Genomic DNA, 16982 nt, shown 5'->3' on the forward strand with positions numbered 1-16982 from the left:
CCCTGCCTATCCTGGAACTCACTCTTTAGACCAGGCTAGCCTCAAACTCAGAAATCTGCCTGCCTCTGCCTCCCAAGTGCTGGGATTAAAGGCCTGCACCACCAAGCCCGGCCTTGTCTTATTGCTCTTAAGTGCTCTATTTAATAGGTATATATTCAGAATTGACAACCTCATTTTGTCTGCATTTTAGTGAAATTTCTTCTAGCTTTTCTCCATTTAAGTTGATGTTGGATATATGCTTGCTCTAAACTGACTTTTTTTTTTTTTTTTTTTTCTATTCAGCTACATCCCTTCTGTCTCTTGGGACTTTTGTCATGGAAGGTGTTGAATTTTGTCAGAGTCTTTTTCTGCATCTAATGAGATGATCGTGTGGCTTTTGTCTTTCAGTTTTTTCATATGGCAGATTGTAGTACTAGTGTTGAAGCTCCTGTGCCAGCTTCTCCATCTACTCCTATACCAATCAGGGTGGGTAATACTATAGCGGGTACAGCAACACTTTCTGCCTTGTGAGCTGTGGAGTCTAATTTATTGGGAATGCTTTTCCCTGTATAGTAAGTTATTGGATGAACTAGCTGTGCCAGGAAACAGAAATCAGATGATACATTTACAACTAGGGTATGTATGTACAAGCCCACCAAGTATCCTCTGGAGGAAAGAAGTACTCATATTCTATATTGGCCAGAGGTACAATGGAATAGCAGAGATGTGAATGTTCTAAGGGTATCTGATTTCCAATAAAAAGACTTTCTGTTATTGCCTCTAAGGTCAGCTTACCTCTTTCTGATTGCTGGCTTGTACATTGAGTACTCTCTGTAATCTTTGAGTAGTTTCCAGGGACAGCTGTTCTATCACAGTAGGTGGGTTGGGCATTTAAGCATAACCAACAGTCCTGTGACAATTCAGGACAAGAGGAGTTAAGTTTCTGGAAAGGAGCTTTCACAAATGCAGGGGTGCTGATGTAAGGGGTGTAGTGAGATGTGTTCGAGACAGGAAGTGACTAGTGAAGTTGGTGACTCTCACATTAGGGTAGGTGTGGGCATAGGCAGAGGCAAGGGCCTGAATTCCTGCCTCTCCAGGACTTTATTGCGTCCAGTGGTTACCCCTGGAATCTAACAACTTGTCAGACAGAGAAGAGAATTTTTCTAATGGTTACCCCTAGAATCTGCCCAGATTCTTGAATATCCTCTCAGTCCTCAAATATAACCTGAATGCTGTCTGGTGGCCTGTTTTCTTCTTTTAGTGAAGCTGAGTGTCAGGTGGTTACAAGGTGAGTATGCATGAGAGAAACAGGGAGGTTTTTTTCCTTTTTCTTTTCTTGGATATTTTCTTTATTTACATTTCAAATGTTATCAGCTTTCCAGGCCATCCTTCTGGAAACTCCGTATTCCCACCCCCTGCCTCTGTGAGAGTGTTCCCCCACCTCTGCACCCACTCCTGCCTCCCTCCTAGGCATTCCCCTACACTGGGTCTTTGATTCTCCACAGGACCAAGGACCGCTCCTAGCATTGATGTCCAACAAGACTATCCTCTGCCTCACACACAGCTGGAGCCATGTGTCCCTCCATGTATATTCTCTGGTGTTTGGTTCGACTAGCTTGATGAAATCAGATTTTAACAAGAGTACCAGTAGATGGAGCCTGTGCTTTCATAATCCCATTGTGCACAGTAGTAATCTGAAGCTCCTTCATAAGCTCTGGGTGCATGTAAAAATATTGGTTTTTGAGGTATTTTCTCCCATAGAGGTCTAACTTGTGATGCAACAAATCTTCCAGATCAAAGTAAGTATGGGAACCAAGTCAGAAGCAGGGCAGTGTGGCTGACCTGGTGGATGATGAAATTTTGGTCAATGTTAGCAATTATCCAAGTGAGGATGAGGGCTGTTGGATTGTAACTTTGATGGTTCTAAGATGCAGGCATAAAGTGAGCAGAATTAAGAATGATGAAGGGACAACTTTAGCAGATCACCTGGGTATGGGATGACTTACCATTGTTCTTGTGTCAATACCTCTGGGAGCTTCATCTCCCTCCTGGCTATCTTAACATGGGAGTGCTGTCTCCATGTCTGGATTCTATCTACCTTAACAGCTCTTATGGTGTGAGGCCCTTTCCAGTGGGAGGTAGGGAGACAGAGTCATAAACCTGGTGTATGGCAGGCCAGAGTTGCTTCTGGGGTCTATGGAGAGCTTTCAAGTATTTTAAGAACATATATTGGTCATATTTGGCTAGAATGATAGGACTGGCAGTTAGCAAGCATGGGAGGAAATTTCCCATATAGGATCTCAAAGCAGGTAAGATCCAAAGTACAAGGAGTATTCCTGGCCTTATACAAGAAATAATGTAGGAGAGAAAACCAGTCACCACCAGTTTCAAAGGTTAATTTAGTCAAGGCCTCCTTCAAGATTCTATACTTCCTCTGTCCTAATAAGCTTAAACATAAGGCTGTGATCATTAACCTTTTTTACTATTGTAAATCTTTAAATTAATATTAAAGTTATTATTTACCATGGCAGGATAGAAGTAGGAGACCTTATGTCAGGATGTTCTAAGGTGAGGAGGCAGTGAGGTAGAAATTGCCTATAACAAAGATTATTAGTTTTGATTTGATGGGGGCTAGAACCTTCCAGGACTTGTCCTAGGTCAGCAGACCAAGACAGAAAACCTCAGAGACCACAAATAATACATGTAAATAAAAGTTACTTTTACAGGAAATTATTTGAAAGTTGCCTGGGATGTCACTGCTGAAGGTAAATATTTTTAAGGCATCTTTGGTTTAAGTGTCCAGAAACTGAAAGACAGCCCCTGATTCTCTTGTGGGCACTGTGGCAGGGGTGGGGGTGGGGTGAATAACTTAGGCAGAAGCCTTAGCTCCAGGACCATAAGGGAATGCCTACTGTGTCATGTAGGTGAATTATTACCATTTTCGAGGTTCAGACCTCAGCTCCACTGGAGACCAGACTGTCTATGCATAGCCCAATTCCCCACATACTTCCTCCAACTTGACCACAGTTCCTAGTAGTGTCAATTCCCATGGGCCATGCTTATTCAAACCAAATTGAGTTGTTTTTATTTTATTTTATTTTATTTTAAACTCCAGATTGTATTCCACCACCCCCAGTCAATCCCCATACCACATCCCATACCTCCTCCCTGCACAAGGATGCCCCCACCTCCAACCCACACCCCAAACTGAGTTTAAAAGAAAACAAAGCCTTCTTTCCCCTTCACTTCTCTTAAGAATAAACATTCATGTTTGATTTCTCCTTTCCTCTGAGCCCCTGGTCATCTTTTCTGTTAGTCCAATGAGGACACATTTCTCTGAAGAAACCCTTTTGGTCTGTGCTTCAGGAGAGTACCTAAGTTCAATCCCAGATTCCAAGACTTCAGACAAAAATGAGAAGATCAACAGAATACATGCCAGGTAGACTGTCCCAGATTCCAATGCTGTCCATTTTCCCACCCACCATTCCAACATATTTAGAACTATTGCAAATCCACCATGCTGCCCTCCCCCAGATTCAGTGTAAATGTTCCAGCACTACCATTGTCTGAGGAGGAGTCACTGGGAAGAATACTTCCCAGTTGCTGTTGGAAGACAGGTGTAGGTCATAGCTGATTCGGTCTTAAAGACCACTTAAGTTGTTTGAAAGAGAGGGCCCAGAAAACACGCTGTGCAGAAGCCAGAGAGTGAAATGCTTCAGCCACCAAGTGGGGATGTGATCCCCTCATTGACATCCACCCTGAGGTCTTAGAGACCTCGGAAGCATAAACTATAATGAAATCCAGAGCCTGAGTCTTCAGGTGCTCTATGCTGTGGAGGTCAACCACAATGAGAGTGTGTGCAGCATTCTCCACAGAGAGGTTCCTGCAGAGGGCATCCTCACACATGACCATCAAGCCCTCCAAGCCATACCTGTCAGCAGCTGCCAGCAGATCACAGGCCATGGAGTGGCTGTGGAGGTGTGGCACCTTCCCTGTGTAGATGAAGCCCATCATCTCCTTGAAGTCTTGGGGATCCAGGTCATGGATCTCAACACGGTTTGTTAGTCTCTCCTCCATTTCATTTTCAAACATGGCTCTGAAAACTGGAGAGCGAGCTGCCAGGATGGCCTTGTGAGCCCTGAATTCATGGCCAGCTACCAACAGGGAGCAGTCTGTGAAGAGGGAATTCTCCCACAGCTCCACTACGTTATCTTCCAATGTGCACCTTGGAACCTTGATTGCAGGTCTTGGGTTCTGTCCAGAGATGCTGAAGGAGTCTTGGAGTATGCTCACCTTGCAGAGGAGGGTAAATTTGTCATCTGGTGTTAGCACTTGGGCTGGAGACAAGAAGGAACCTCGAGTGATGAACTTTTCGAATCCAAATGACTGGTGTGGCTGTATTCTAGAAAAGCTTGGGATCCTTTCTATATTGCAATTTTCACCCTTGGCATTTAAGATACAAACCTCGAACTTTGCCCAAACTGAGCCCTTTTCACAGCTGAGCAAAATCAGATAAAGTGACACATAATCTTTGTTTTTTTTCATCAACTCCGGTTGGGTATACTCTCAAACACCATGTCATTTTGTCATTGTCCTCTGATGAGAACACTGGGCTTGTAATATATTCCTCTGTTTCCTTAACAAAAAAAGAGAAGTTGCTAATGGTCCACCTGTAGCAGAATTTCTGTTCATGGCTCCATGTGTCGTCCCTGGTCTTGGCTTCCAGTTCCCCTGACATTTCTGCTTGAGGTACTTTGGATTTAAAACTGGAACCTGAAAAGAAGAACTAGAGATTATTTACTCTTTACTGTATAGGATACAATAAGAGATAATTTTTAGATTTGTTTTAATTTCTCCTAAGTAGCCCCTTCTATGATGTTGAAAACTTGTGTCATTCTAAAATTTTCAGTCTAGAATTCAGTATTAATTTCTTTCTCTGCCTCCTCTTTTCTCATCCCTACTCAACTCCCCTTCCCATACTCTAAATAAACTGTATTCTATATTAAACCTGTCATATGGCTGATACCTCAGGGGGAAGGGATGCCTCAACATGGGTCTGCCCTGGCACCACTCTCGCCCTCACAATACCTTGCTCTTACAAACTAGTCCTGGATTTCTTTTTGTAAAACACAACATTGGTGTTGTGACTCAGATTTAAAAACTTGCAGGTTACATCTCCTGCTGCCATATGAACTTTCCAGCTAACAGATCGCTTGCTAGAACTATTCATCCAAACACCATCAAATTGGTAAGCCCCCTCTCTGACACTGGTCAGTGTAAATATCCCCTGGTCCCAATGAGGGATGTTGAGCTCACAGCCACCATGTGGTGTCCTGTGGATGGGGACATTCACAGTCTTTATGATTGTCCTCCTTGCTGACTCTTCATTTTAGGAAATTTTCCCTATGTCATTTCCTTTCCTCACTGCTGTGAAACCCAAGGCCTGGGTAAACCACACTCCTCACTCCCCTCTCAGGTACTAACCTGAGATCAGACCCCAGTTGTCAGCTTGAGGTCTTGGTGATCTGTCCCTCCTGCTGTTTTAGTTATTAACTTATCCTCAGGATGCTGGTAGGGGAAATTAATAACTGCCACTCTAACCCAGAAAGAGTATGTCTACCTATCACCTCCCAGGCTTCCTATTGGAATGCCTCCCACTCTTTTTTTTTTTTAAAGATTTATTTATTATTATATCTAAGTACACTGTAGCTGTCTTCAGATGCACCAGAAGAGAGTATAAGATCTCATTACGGATGGTTGTGAGCCACCATGTGGTAGGTGGATGGTTGTGACCCACCATGTGGTTGATGGAATTTTAACTCAGGACCTTCGGAAGAGCAGTCAGTGCTCTTAACCACTGAGCCATCTCTCCAGCCCCTGCCTCCCACTCTTAAAGGCTTCCAAATTCACAGGCTAAATTTGGTCCCAAATGTGCACTAATCAAAAACTCTACATGGCTGTTTAAGGGCACTTAGAAAAAACAAAAACAAAAACAACATCTACAACTTTCTCCATAGCCATCCAGAAAAATAGACAGATTGCTATGTAGGGTCCCCTCCGACCACCTCCATCTCTTGACGCTTTATTGCTTTGCTCTCCCTCCCTCATATAGGCACATCGATAAGACTGCCTAGATTGTGGTATGATAACCACTGAGAAAGTGTTCTCCCATGATTCTGCCGTTGCCTCTGTGGCTGCCTCCAGCCTCCTCTCTCTGCTTTCCCCCTTGATTTCTTGCTCCCTGCCAGACCCAAAACCATGGGGCATAAAAACATGCTGTGCTAGAGCAGAGTTGTAGGCAGACAGAGCACAGCTGCAAGTGCTGCCTTTACTCCCCCCACACCCAAGGTGCTTGCTTTCTTACCCTGCCCCACTTGTGACCTGCTCACACCAGGTTGAGCCTCTGCCTATGCTCATGTGCTCTGGATACAGCAACAGAGGCTGAATACAGTGAAAGGAGAGACCTCTTGTCCATCAGATAAAACATGCCCATTTTCTCTATGTGTTGTCTTTTTGTATGTTTTTATCTATTGATATACAATTATTTCTGCCATTCCAAGATATAACAAACATGTGATATTGCTTCAGGCAGAGCTGTAGCTTCAGCACTATTTAGTTTGGGGGCAATCTTGTGAATGTCTGCCATCTTTTTTTTGTGGGCAGATAGTTTTTCTATGCTATTGCTTCAGTGCCATCTTAGCTAAGGGAGGTCACATGACTGGCTGTAGCTCCAGTGCCATCTTAGTTAATGACAGTCCCATGATCACCTATCCATCATCTTTGTTATGGGCAGTTCCTACCTCACTGCCTCCTCACCTTAGAACATCCTTAGGGTCTCTGATTTTTATCCTGCCTTGGTAAATAATAATTTAAAAATTAATTTAAAGATTTGTAACAGTAAAAAGATTAAATATCACTGCTTTAAGTTAAAGATTGCCTAACTCAGATATTCTTAATAGATACTAGCTCTCAATCTTCCCAGAAACTGCTAAATGTAACGGTAAATGTTTAAGCTTATTAGGACAGATAGAGACACCAGAGCATAACAGTTACACCCCCACCCCCACCAAGGTGTCTGAGAAGATAGGCACAGTGACAACAAGACTGCCTAGATGGTGTTAGGATAACCACTGAGAAACTGTGCTCATTGCCTTCCCACTGCCTGGGCTCAGCCTATACTGTTGTCAACCTGAGGATACCCAGGGAGTTCAATGTCTAACATTGCCTAGGACAAGGTGAGTCATTTCTCCCAAGTTCCTACTCCACAGGAAAAAGCTCCTTGTCTTCTGGGCCTACTGGACACACTGACTCTGCCTGAGTTGCAATGGAGAATGCAGGGACCTGGGAAAACGGTTTAGGTAGTGGACTATTGACCAACCTCTGTCATTATAATTCATGACATCTAGATTGTAATTTATTTTTCCTACATGTATAACTACATTGACAACTAAGCTAAAACAGACCTCTAGCTCCTTACCCAAAGGTAATCAACCACCTTTTAGCTTATTAATCAATTTTTTTTACTAATTTCAACTACCAGATCTCTTATTAAAGACAGGTTTGACTTACTCACATGCTTCATGATAAAGGATACACAGTTCAGATGTAACCTTTCTCAGATATAACCTTCTGTAACTTCCTTTTTGAAACTCAGTTCCCAATGACTAAATACTTCATACCCCCCCTGTTAAGCCACTGTCCTAACATTAATCAATAGAGTTCTTATAAATTAGCCTAACCCTAATAAAACATTCCACTATATGATCTAACTTTTATAATCACAGGTTCAAATTTTAAGTTCCCGTTGATTGTCATTAACCCATAGACTTTGTGTCTCTTGTGCTAAATCTATACTATCAGCTGTCAATGTTACAAATATAAGTTTCCTTTGGTTGTCTTATAACTATAGACCTAATATGTTTCTCATGCTAAACTATATATGAATTATCATATTCACAAAGTCGTCAAAATTTCCAGTGTTTGTTGGTTTTTCAATACATACTTCAAAATGCTTCTCATTATACTACATGTGTGTGTGTATGTATTCAGTATCCTAGATAGAAGAAAAAGCCCTCCTTACTTCTTCTGCTCCACCAAAAGCTTTTGTCTTTCCTAAGCTCATCTTAAAGACTGTTCCTGCTGTTCACAAATTTATCTCTTTTGTATAAACTTACAAGCTTCAAGAAACACAATCAGATCTACCTCTCATGGACCAAACAGACTCCATTTGGATAAGTACACTTGCCAATGAATAGTCTACATTCCCACTTGTGACCTATTCCAGAAGGTGGAATTCCTCTCCTGTTCCCTGGAATTGGAACTTCCTTCACCCCAACCACCAATACCTAAGGGTTTCAAATGTACACCTAAGAAAAATTCTTTTTTCTCAAAATGTACTTAACTTTATTGTCTAATATATATATATATATATATATATATATATATATATATATATATATATAAAACTTACTACTACTACCATCACCCATACCCACACCCACACTCACAAAGTTTCAGCATCTTGTCATGTCAAGGAGTTTACTTAAAATCAACACCCATAGCTGGGCGTGGTGCCGCATGCCTTTAATCCCAGCTCTCAGGAGATAGAGGCAGGCTGATTTCTGAGTTCGAGGCCAACCTGGTCTACAAGGTGAGTTCCAGGACAGCCAGGGCTATACAGAGAAACCCTGTCTCGAACCCCCCCCCAAAAAAAAATCAACACCCATGACAGCTCCAGAGAAGCATCCCACATGCTCCAATCTACACTCACAGACAGATGCTTCAACTGGACCTGCTCCTTTTACTTACAGACGGTTCCACAGACTCTGGATAGCAAGGAAACAGCCAACTCTCCTAAGACTTGACCAACATCCCCATTCATACTTTCTTTGGTTTCCCAAAGATATGTCCTCCCAAAGTCAGCAGGAAATAGCTAAAGATCACAACGACCCTATTCCTGCTCCACCATCATCTCTGTCTTGTTTTTCCTTTTCTTTTAAAGAATCCAAAATGAAGGAAGTTTATGATTCTCTCTAGGCTCCACCCAACAGTTACCTGGCAGTACCCAGGAATGCCTGACTCACCATGAAAGGGGCTGTTTGCCCCCTTCCTCACTTTCTTCTTTTCTTTTATTCCCTAACTCTTTAACTACTTTCTCCCTCTCTTCTCTCACCCCTCCTACCTCGTTCTCCATGTGTTCCTGGCGAGCTTCTCCTCTTCTCTCTCTCTCTCTGTCTTTTTCTCTTTCTCTGCCTCTATACCCTTCTCATCCCTACTCAACTCCTCTTCCCATTCTCTAAATAAACCCTGTCTTATACTAATCTCTCTCTCTCTCTCTCTCTATATATATATATATATATATATATATATATATATATATATATATATATGTGTGTGTGTGTGTGTGTGTGTGTGTGTGTGTATATAAACAAACATATCCTGGCTATCTTTTCATAAAACACAACGGTTACTATATTGAACTTTCTATGAGCTTGGAAAATGTTATATATTCTCATTTCAATTATATTGTATTAGTTAGGGTTCTGTAGAGAACCTACAGAATGAATTCCTTCATATTAGTTGAAAGTGGATATATGAGAATAACATACAGGCTGAGGTCTATTTATTCCAACAATATCTAAAGCCAGTACTTACTCAGTCCACACGGTTTGAAGTCTCAGGTGTTCTTGAGTATATGCTGGAATTCTGAAGAAATAGACTCCAGTGCCAGGAAAGAATTGGGCTTGCTAGTAAAAAGAGAGCAAGCAGGCAAAGACAGAGTTTCCTTCTTCCAAGTGATTATTTATGCCTAGAGAAGAAGGTGTGGCCCAGTTGAAGGTGTGTCTTCTAGTCTCAAGATCTGGATGAAAGGTGTGTGTTTTCCTGTCTCAAAACTCAGATTAAAGGTGTGTGTTTTTCTATCTGAAAACCTGTATTTGAACTGGAACTATCTACTTCAACTTACAAAAAAATGTAAAAGTTATGCCTTCCAGTTTTGGGCCTTACTTAATTCAAGAGGTAGTCAAGATGGGAATAGGAAAAGCCATCAGCAGTGTATTTTGCATAATCTGGTCAATCTGCATAATCTGGTCAAACATGATGAGGAAATGGCTGTTTTCCTTAACTGTTCAGGAGTCTGAGTGTTCACAAAAAAGGAGGGCATGTGCTGGGCAGGAAGCAGAGCCCCAGTCCTCTGAAAGCGGCCTTCTTCTTTTCTGTGTGTTATTCTAATCGGACCTAAAAACCCTGTGATGACCCCTCCCAATTTGGTTGGTGGTCTTGTACTTCCCCCTCAGGAAATCCTCTTTGGAAATCCTCTTTCTTTCTTTCTTTCTTTCTTTCTTTCTTTCTTTCTTTCTTTCTTTCTTTCTTTCTTTCTTTCTTTCTTTCTTTCTTTCTTTCTTTTTTTCTTTCTTTCTTTCTTTCTTCCTTTCTTCCTTTCTTCCTTTCTTTTTTTTTTTTCAGAGACTGGGTTTCTCTGTATAGCTCTGGTTGTGCTGGAACTCACTTTCTAGACCAGGCTGGCCTCAAACTCAGGAAACCACCTGCCTCTGCCTCCCCAGTGCTGGGATTAAAGGCATGCACCACCACTGCCCAGCAGGAAATCCTTTTTCAAACTCACTTAAGGGTGTAGTTTAGGAATATCCCAAATGCTTCTCAATTCAATCACTTTAATTCTTAGGATTCAGCTTTTTTTTTTTTTTTTTTTTTTTTTTGAGAAAGAATTTCTCTGTGTAGCCCTGGCTGTCCTAGAACTCACTCTGTAGACCAGGCTGGCCTCGAACTCAGAAATCCACTGCCTCTGCCTCCCAAGTGCTGGGATTAAAGGCATACACCACCACTGCCCGGCTTTTTTTTTTTTTTTTTGGATTCAGCTTTTCAATACCCCATAGTCTGCATCCTCTACAAGTGAATTTTGTGCTATTCAGATTTGGAGCTGCCATGCTTGCTCTGCTGTTCCTTAAAAGGGAGAGAGTATCCTGTTCTCCAAGGCCTCCAGCATACATTCAACAGATATAAAAGATTAGGGTTTATTATTACTGCCCTCATGTAAAGTGACATGTAAAATTCTGCCTATATCCTCATCTTTTCAGTTGTCATGTCTTGGAGAGAGCTACAGCCTAGAGGACACAGAAGTAACTACCATAATTCAATTAGCTCCCCAGCTCCTAGCTCTCCGGTTTGTCTTGTTTTAATTTTGCTTATCCCTCAATATTGCATGAATAAATCAATTGATTTTGATTATTTATTCCTCCGTTAGACTTATTGCAATCTGTGAGTGTCAGGGATTCTGTATCTGGTGCTTTGGGGCCTCCATAGGAGGATCCCTTGTTTTAAATCTGACATTTGAAATGCTTGTAAATGATCACTTTGCAACCCTCCCTTTGCTGGAAAGGTGCTCTAAATTGTTGTTTTCTTAGGTCTGAGGAGTAGGCTCCTGTAGGGTGCAAGTTGCCTCTAACAGGAGAACTGAGACCCCGTGGGCAGGAATCACAGACTTTTCTCATGAATTCTCTGTCACAGAGTGGGACATGTGTAAGGTATTTTTTTTTTTTTTTTTTAGGGGGTGGAGGAGAGGAGAGATTTTACAGGTGACTTGCCAGAGTGAAAAGAATTTTGTACCACACTGGAGGAATATAGCCTGGGAAGAGTCCAAATACCAGAGAATGCAACTGGTCATTCCAAAACAAAACTGAGGAATGCACATAGAAAGCAAGACAGGTGGGTGGGAGAAGAGAGGGGAGGAGAGAGAAACAGAATGAGAAAGAGAGAGACAAGTGCAGAGAGAGATAGAGAGACAGAGAGTCACTAAACAGACAACCAGGTGTGACTGCCACACTTCTAGACTCCTGGAAAGAAGAAAATGTAGGGATGTCTTTCACAGTTTCTGGACACTGCTGTCTCAACTAAAGATGCGTTAGCCATACTTTTCCTCCAGAGGTGACAGCCCAGGTACCTTTCAAATAATTTCCTGTAAAAGTAACTTTTATTTGCATGCATCAGTTGTCGTCTCTGAGGCTTTCTGCCTTGGTCTGCTGACCTAGGACAAGTCCTGGAAGGTTCTAGCACCCATCACATCTAGGCTTAGAATGTTCTTAGCTTCTGAGATTTACAGCTGAATAAGGTTACCACTTTCTGGCTGCCTGATTTAATTTCCTCTGTGTCAAAACTCTTCTCAACTGTAACTGACTCAGTCTGGCTTTTCTCAGCTTCTCCTGAATTGCTTACTTGGTCTCATAGTAACTTTCACAATCAATTGTAATCTTCTGGCTCCTCTCACTCTCTGGCTCCTTCTGTCTTTACCTGTGTCTCTCTTGTTCTCTCTTCAACCTGTCTCTATACCACTGTCCTTGTAAAACTGCCTTCTCTCCTCTTCTCTCTGCAGTGATCTCTTCCCTTTCCTGTTTCTTCTCACAACTGGTAAACATATCCTCTTCTGTTTAATCTTTCTCTGATTTTTCAGTTTCTCTAAACAGTGGTGCAGCCAGGCGGTGGTGGCACACACCTTTAATACCAGCACTTGGAGGCAGAGGCAGGGGGATTTCTGAGTTCAAGGCCAGCCTGGTCTACAGCGTGAGGTCCAGGACAGCCAGGGCTACACAGAGAAACACTGTCTCCAAAAAACAAACAAACAAACAAAAAATCAAAAACACTGGCGCTTCTTTCTACAAATGAACTACTTTCAGGTTTTGGAATTAAAGATGGGTACTAAGGGTTTTTCTGTATGGCAGAAGATTAATGGTGTGTGCCATAGCTGAGCCACTCCTATACTAAAAATATCTTTTTTTTTTTTCCGGTAAGTAACACAATTTGGGGCTCACAGTGTGATTAAGTATGCTTTAACAGTTTCCTTGTTAGGTGGAGGTTTCAGGCTCCTTAAAGTATTTTAGGAACAAATTGATCAAAGGAAATCTTAGCAGTCTGGATCTCAGATTGAGCACCCTCTGGAATTCCTTGACCACTGCCCTCTTCCTTGCTTGGAGGGGCTCAGAGACCCTATAGTCTCAAAGTGTAGTCTCTGAAATTTCTGTGGAGCCTCCAGAAATGTTGTGGGATGTTCTTCTGAGAAGTCTCCTTTAACATTAATTTATTTTTTAATGGTATTTTCCCTTTAATTGAATTTTCTCTTATGTATTACATCCCAACACCAATTTCCCCTCACTCCTTTCCTCCAAGTCGCTTCCTCCCAATATTCCCTCTTTCAAGTCCACTCCTTTGCTTTCATTCAGAAGAGAGCAGGCCTCCCAGGGATGTCAACTAAACAGAATAGGTTACAATAAGACTGGGACATGTCCACTTGGTAAGGCAGACAAAGCAACCCAGTAGGAGGAAAGGGGTCTCAAAAGCAGGCAAAAGAGTCAGAGAAATGCAGCATAGAAAACAATCCAAGCTGTTCCTGTTGAAGGTGGTCTTGCCAGCCTACATGTTTTCTGCAGCTAGCTAGCTGCTGAGCCTCCCAGACCTACCCAGTGCAGCCACCCTCTTTGGCTAGCCAGCAGAAAGCCGGCTGCCACTCACAGAAATCCCCTTATCCCCGTAAAATGAAAACTCCAGAGACTTGTAATTTATTAGCTATATTTATGTATGTATGTATGTATATTTATTTATTTATTTATTTATTTATTTATTTATTTATTTAGTTGTTGTTGTTGTTGTTTTTTCGACATAGGGTTTCTTTGTGTAGCTCTGGCTGACCTGGAACTGACTCTGTAGACCAGGCTGGCCTCGAACTCAGAGCTCCACCTGCCTCTGCCTCCTAAGTGCTAGGATCAAAGGTGTGCACAACCACTGCCTGGCAAACAGCCAGATTTATAACAGTAAATCCTCAACCCCCAAAATGCCCATACATAGAACTCAAAACTTTATTGATATAAATACAAGCTATATTCCTAGATGGAGCAAATGTACCCTACATTACTCTATTGCCACTGTAAGATATCCATAGCTACCAGTGCCTCTTTCAGGCCATGTGGTTCTGATTCATCTTTTTCACCTATTTTTTCTTCATCTCCTGTTTCCTCTCTCCCTCTCCCTGTCCCAGACTCCCCCTTCTCCAAAACTTTCAGCTCCTCTCTCTCCTTCTACTTCCCAATCCCAGTCTTTAGCCTTATCTCACTAATTAAGGTTTCACCTGACTGTCAGCTCCTGAGTATGGGCACATTTGAAGGAACAGAACATACAAATAGCAATCCACAGCAGAGACAGACCCTCCTCCTACTGTTAGGAATCACACCAGAACACCAAGCTACTCAACCATTTTTATGTCTATCTATATTTATATATATATATCTATAACTACATGTCTATCTATCTATCTATCTATCTATCTATCTATCTATCTATCTATCTATCTATCTATCTATACATAAGCGAATGCACACATGCACAGGGTCTAGAGTCTGAACTGATTTGGGCTCCCTGTTTAGGCTCTTTGAGCCTCCATGGGACTAGGTTAGGTTAGTTGATTCTGTGAGCCCTGTACTTGCGGTGTCCTTAACACTTCTACCTTCACCAGGCTTAGTGGTGCACACCTTTGATCCCAGCACTTGGGAGGCAGAGGCAGGAAGATCTCTGAGTTTGAGGCCAGCCTGGTCTACAGAGTGAGTTCCAGGACAGCCAAGGCTACACAGAGAAACCCTGTCTCGAAAAACAAACAAACAAACAAACAAACAAACAAACAAACAAACAAACAAACAAACAAACAAACACACTTCTACCTTCTAAAATCCTTCCTCCTCTACTTTTGCAGGATTCTCTGACTTCTGCCTAATATGTGGCTGTAGGTCTCTTCTTCTGCTCCCATCCAGTGCTGGATGAAGCTTCTCTAGTGATGATTATGCTAGGCTCCTGTCTACAAGTATAGTAGAGTATCATCAGGAATCACTCCATTGACTTTTTTTCCAGTTGTGTTTGCTTCTCTCTTAGTTCTCTAGACTATCCATCCTCTGGTTCCTATGGGCTCCTAATTGAGGCATGGGTCTCAGGTTGTACCAGACACTTGTCCACTCTCACAATTTCTGTGTGATTATTACTCTAGGGCTCCTTCCATGTGGATATTGTAGGTTGTAGTTTCTGTGGCTGGGTTGGTGTTCCAATCCCTCCACTGGAAGCCATGCCTGGTTACAGAAGAGGGGAAGTTCAGACTCCATATCCCTACTAAGGGTTTTTGCTAGGATTCCCCTTGTAAATTCCATAGAGATTCCATTGCACTGGAGTTCTTTTTAACTCCTGAAATGATTCTAAATTCCAGTGATCTCTCCCAGTACTCTCTCCTCCCATTATGTTCCCTCATCTTTGCTTTATCCATCCCCACCTGCCCACAGTTCCCAGGAAATCTATTCTATTGTCCTTTGCTGGAGAGATCCCTGCATTCTACACTTGAGCTCTCCTTGGTATTAATCCTATGGGTTTGTTGTATGACTATCCTTTGCATTATATCTAATAGCCACTTTCTTTTTTTAAAAATATTTTTATTAGGTATTTTCCTCATTTGTATTTCCAATGCTATCCCAAAAGTCCCCCATACCCTCCCCCCCATCCCCCTACCCACCCACTCCCACTTTTGGCCCCGGCTTTTCCCTGTACTAGGGCATATAAAGTTTGCAAGTCCAATGGGCCTCTCTTTCCATTAATGGACGACTAGGCCATTTTTTGATACATATGCAGCTAGAGTCAAGAGCTCCGGGGTACTGGTTAGTTCATAATGTTGTTCCACTTATAGGGCTGAAGATCTCTTTAGCTCCTTGGGTACTTTCTCTAGCTCCTCCATTGGGGGCTCTGTGATCCATCCAATAACTGACTGTGAGCATCCACTTTGGTGTTTGCTAGGCCCCAGCATAGTCTCACAAGAGACAACTATATCAGGGTCCTTTCAGCAAAATCTTGTTAGTGTATGCAATGGTGTCAGTGTTTGGAAGCTGATTATGGGATGGATCCCCGGATATGGCAGTCTCTAGATGGTCCGTCCTTTCGTCACAGCTCCAAACTTTGTCTCTGTAACTCCTTCCATGGGTGTTTTGTTCCCAATTCTAAGAAGGGGCAAAGTGACCTAAAGCTGTACTACAGAGCAATTGTGATAAAAACTGCATGGTACTGGTATAGCAACAGACAAGTAGACCAATGGAACAGAATTGTAGAGCCAGATTAGAACCCACACACGTATGGTCACTTGATCTTTGACAAGGGAGCTAAAACCATCCAGTGGAAAAAAGACAGCATTTTCAACAAATAGTGCTGGCCCAACTGGCGTTTCTCATGTAGAAGAATGCGAATTGATCCATTCCTATCTCCTTGTACTAAGGTCAAATCTAAGTGGATTAAGGAACTCCACATAAAACCAGAGACACTGAAACTTATAGAGGAGAAAGTAGGGAAAAGCCTTGAAGATATGGGTACAGGGGAAAAATTCCTGATTAGAACAGCAATGGCTTGTGCTGTAAGATCGAGAATCAATAAATGGGACCTCATAAAGTTGCAAAGCTTCTGCAAGGCAAAAGACACCGTCAATAAGACAAAAAGACCACCAACAGATTGGGAAAGGATCTTTATCTATCCTAAATTAGATAGGGGACTAATATCCAATATATATAAAGAACTCAAGAAGGTGAACTCCAGAAAATCAAATAACCCCATTAAAAAATGCGGCTCAGAACTGAACAAAGAATTCTCACCTGGGGAATACCGAATGGCAGAGAAGCACCTGAAAAAATGTTCAACATCCTTAATCATCAGGGAAATGCAACTCAAAACAACCCTGAGATTCCACCTCACACCAGTCAGAATGGCTAAGATCAAAAATTCAGGTGACAGCAGATGCTGGCGAGGATGTAGGGAAAGAGGAACACTCCTCCATTGTTGGTGGGATTGCAAGCTTGTATAACCACTCTGGAAATCAGTCTAGCGGTTCCTCACAAAATTGGACATAGTACTACCGGAGGATCCCACAATACCTCTCCTGGGCATATATCCAGAAGATGTTCCAACCAGTAAGAAGGACACATGCT

The 16982-nt window shown here is 42.2% G+C and overlaps 1 protein-coding gene across 1 annotated transcript; it reads right to left on the bottom strand.

Moving 5' to 3' along the window:
• Positions 1-3603: 3603 nt before the first annotated feature.
• On the bottom strand, positions 3604-4671 carry LOC147005539 (TD and POZ domain-containing protein 4-like). The gene is made up of 2 exons (XM_085835285.1): positions 4650-4671; positions 3604-4316 (listed from the first exon to the last, which is right to left on the bottom strand). Exons 1-2 carry the CDS (start codon positions 4669-4671, stop codon positions 3604-3606), a joined length of 735 nt encoding a protein of 244 aa, XP_085691411.1.
• Between the last annotated feature and the right edge of the window lie 12311 nt (positions 4672-16982).

Source organism: Mus caroli, unplaced genomic scaffold (assembly GCF_978045245.1).
Source record: "Mus caroli unplaced genomic scaffold, Mus_caroli_1 scaffold_3, whole genome shotgun sequence".
NCBI lineage: Eukaryota > Metazoa > Chordata > Mammalia > Rodentia > Muridae > Mus > Mus caroli.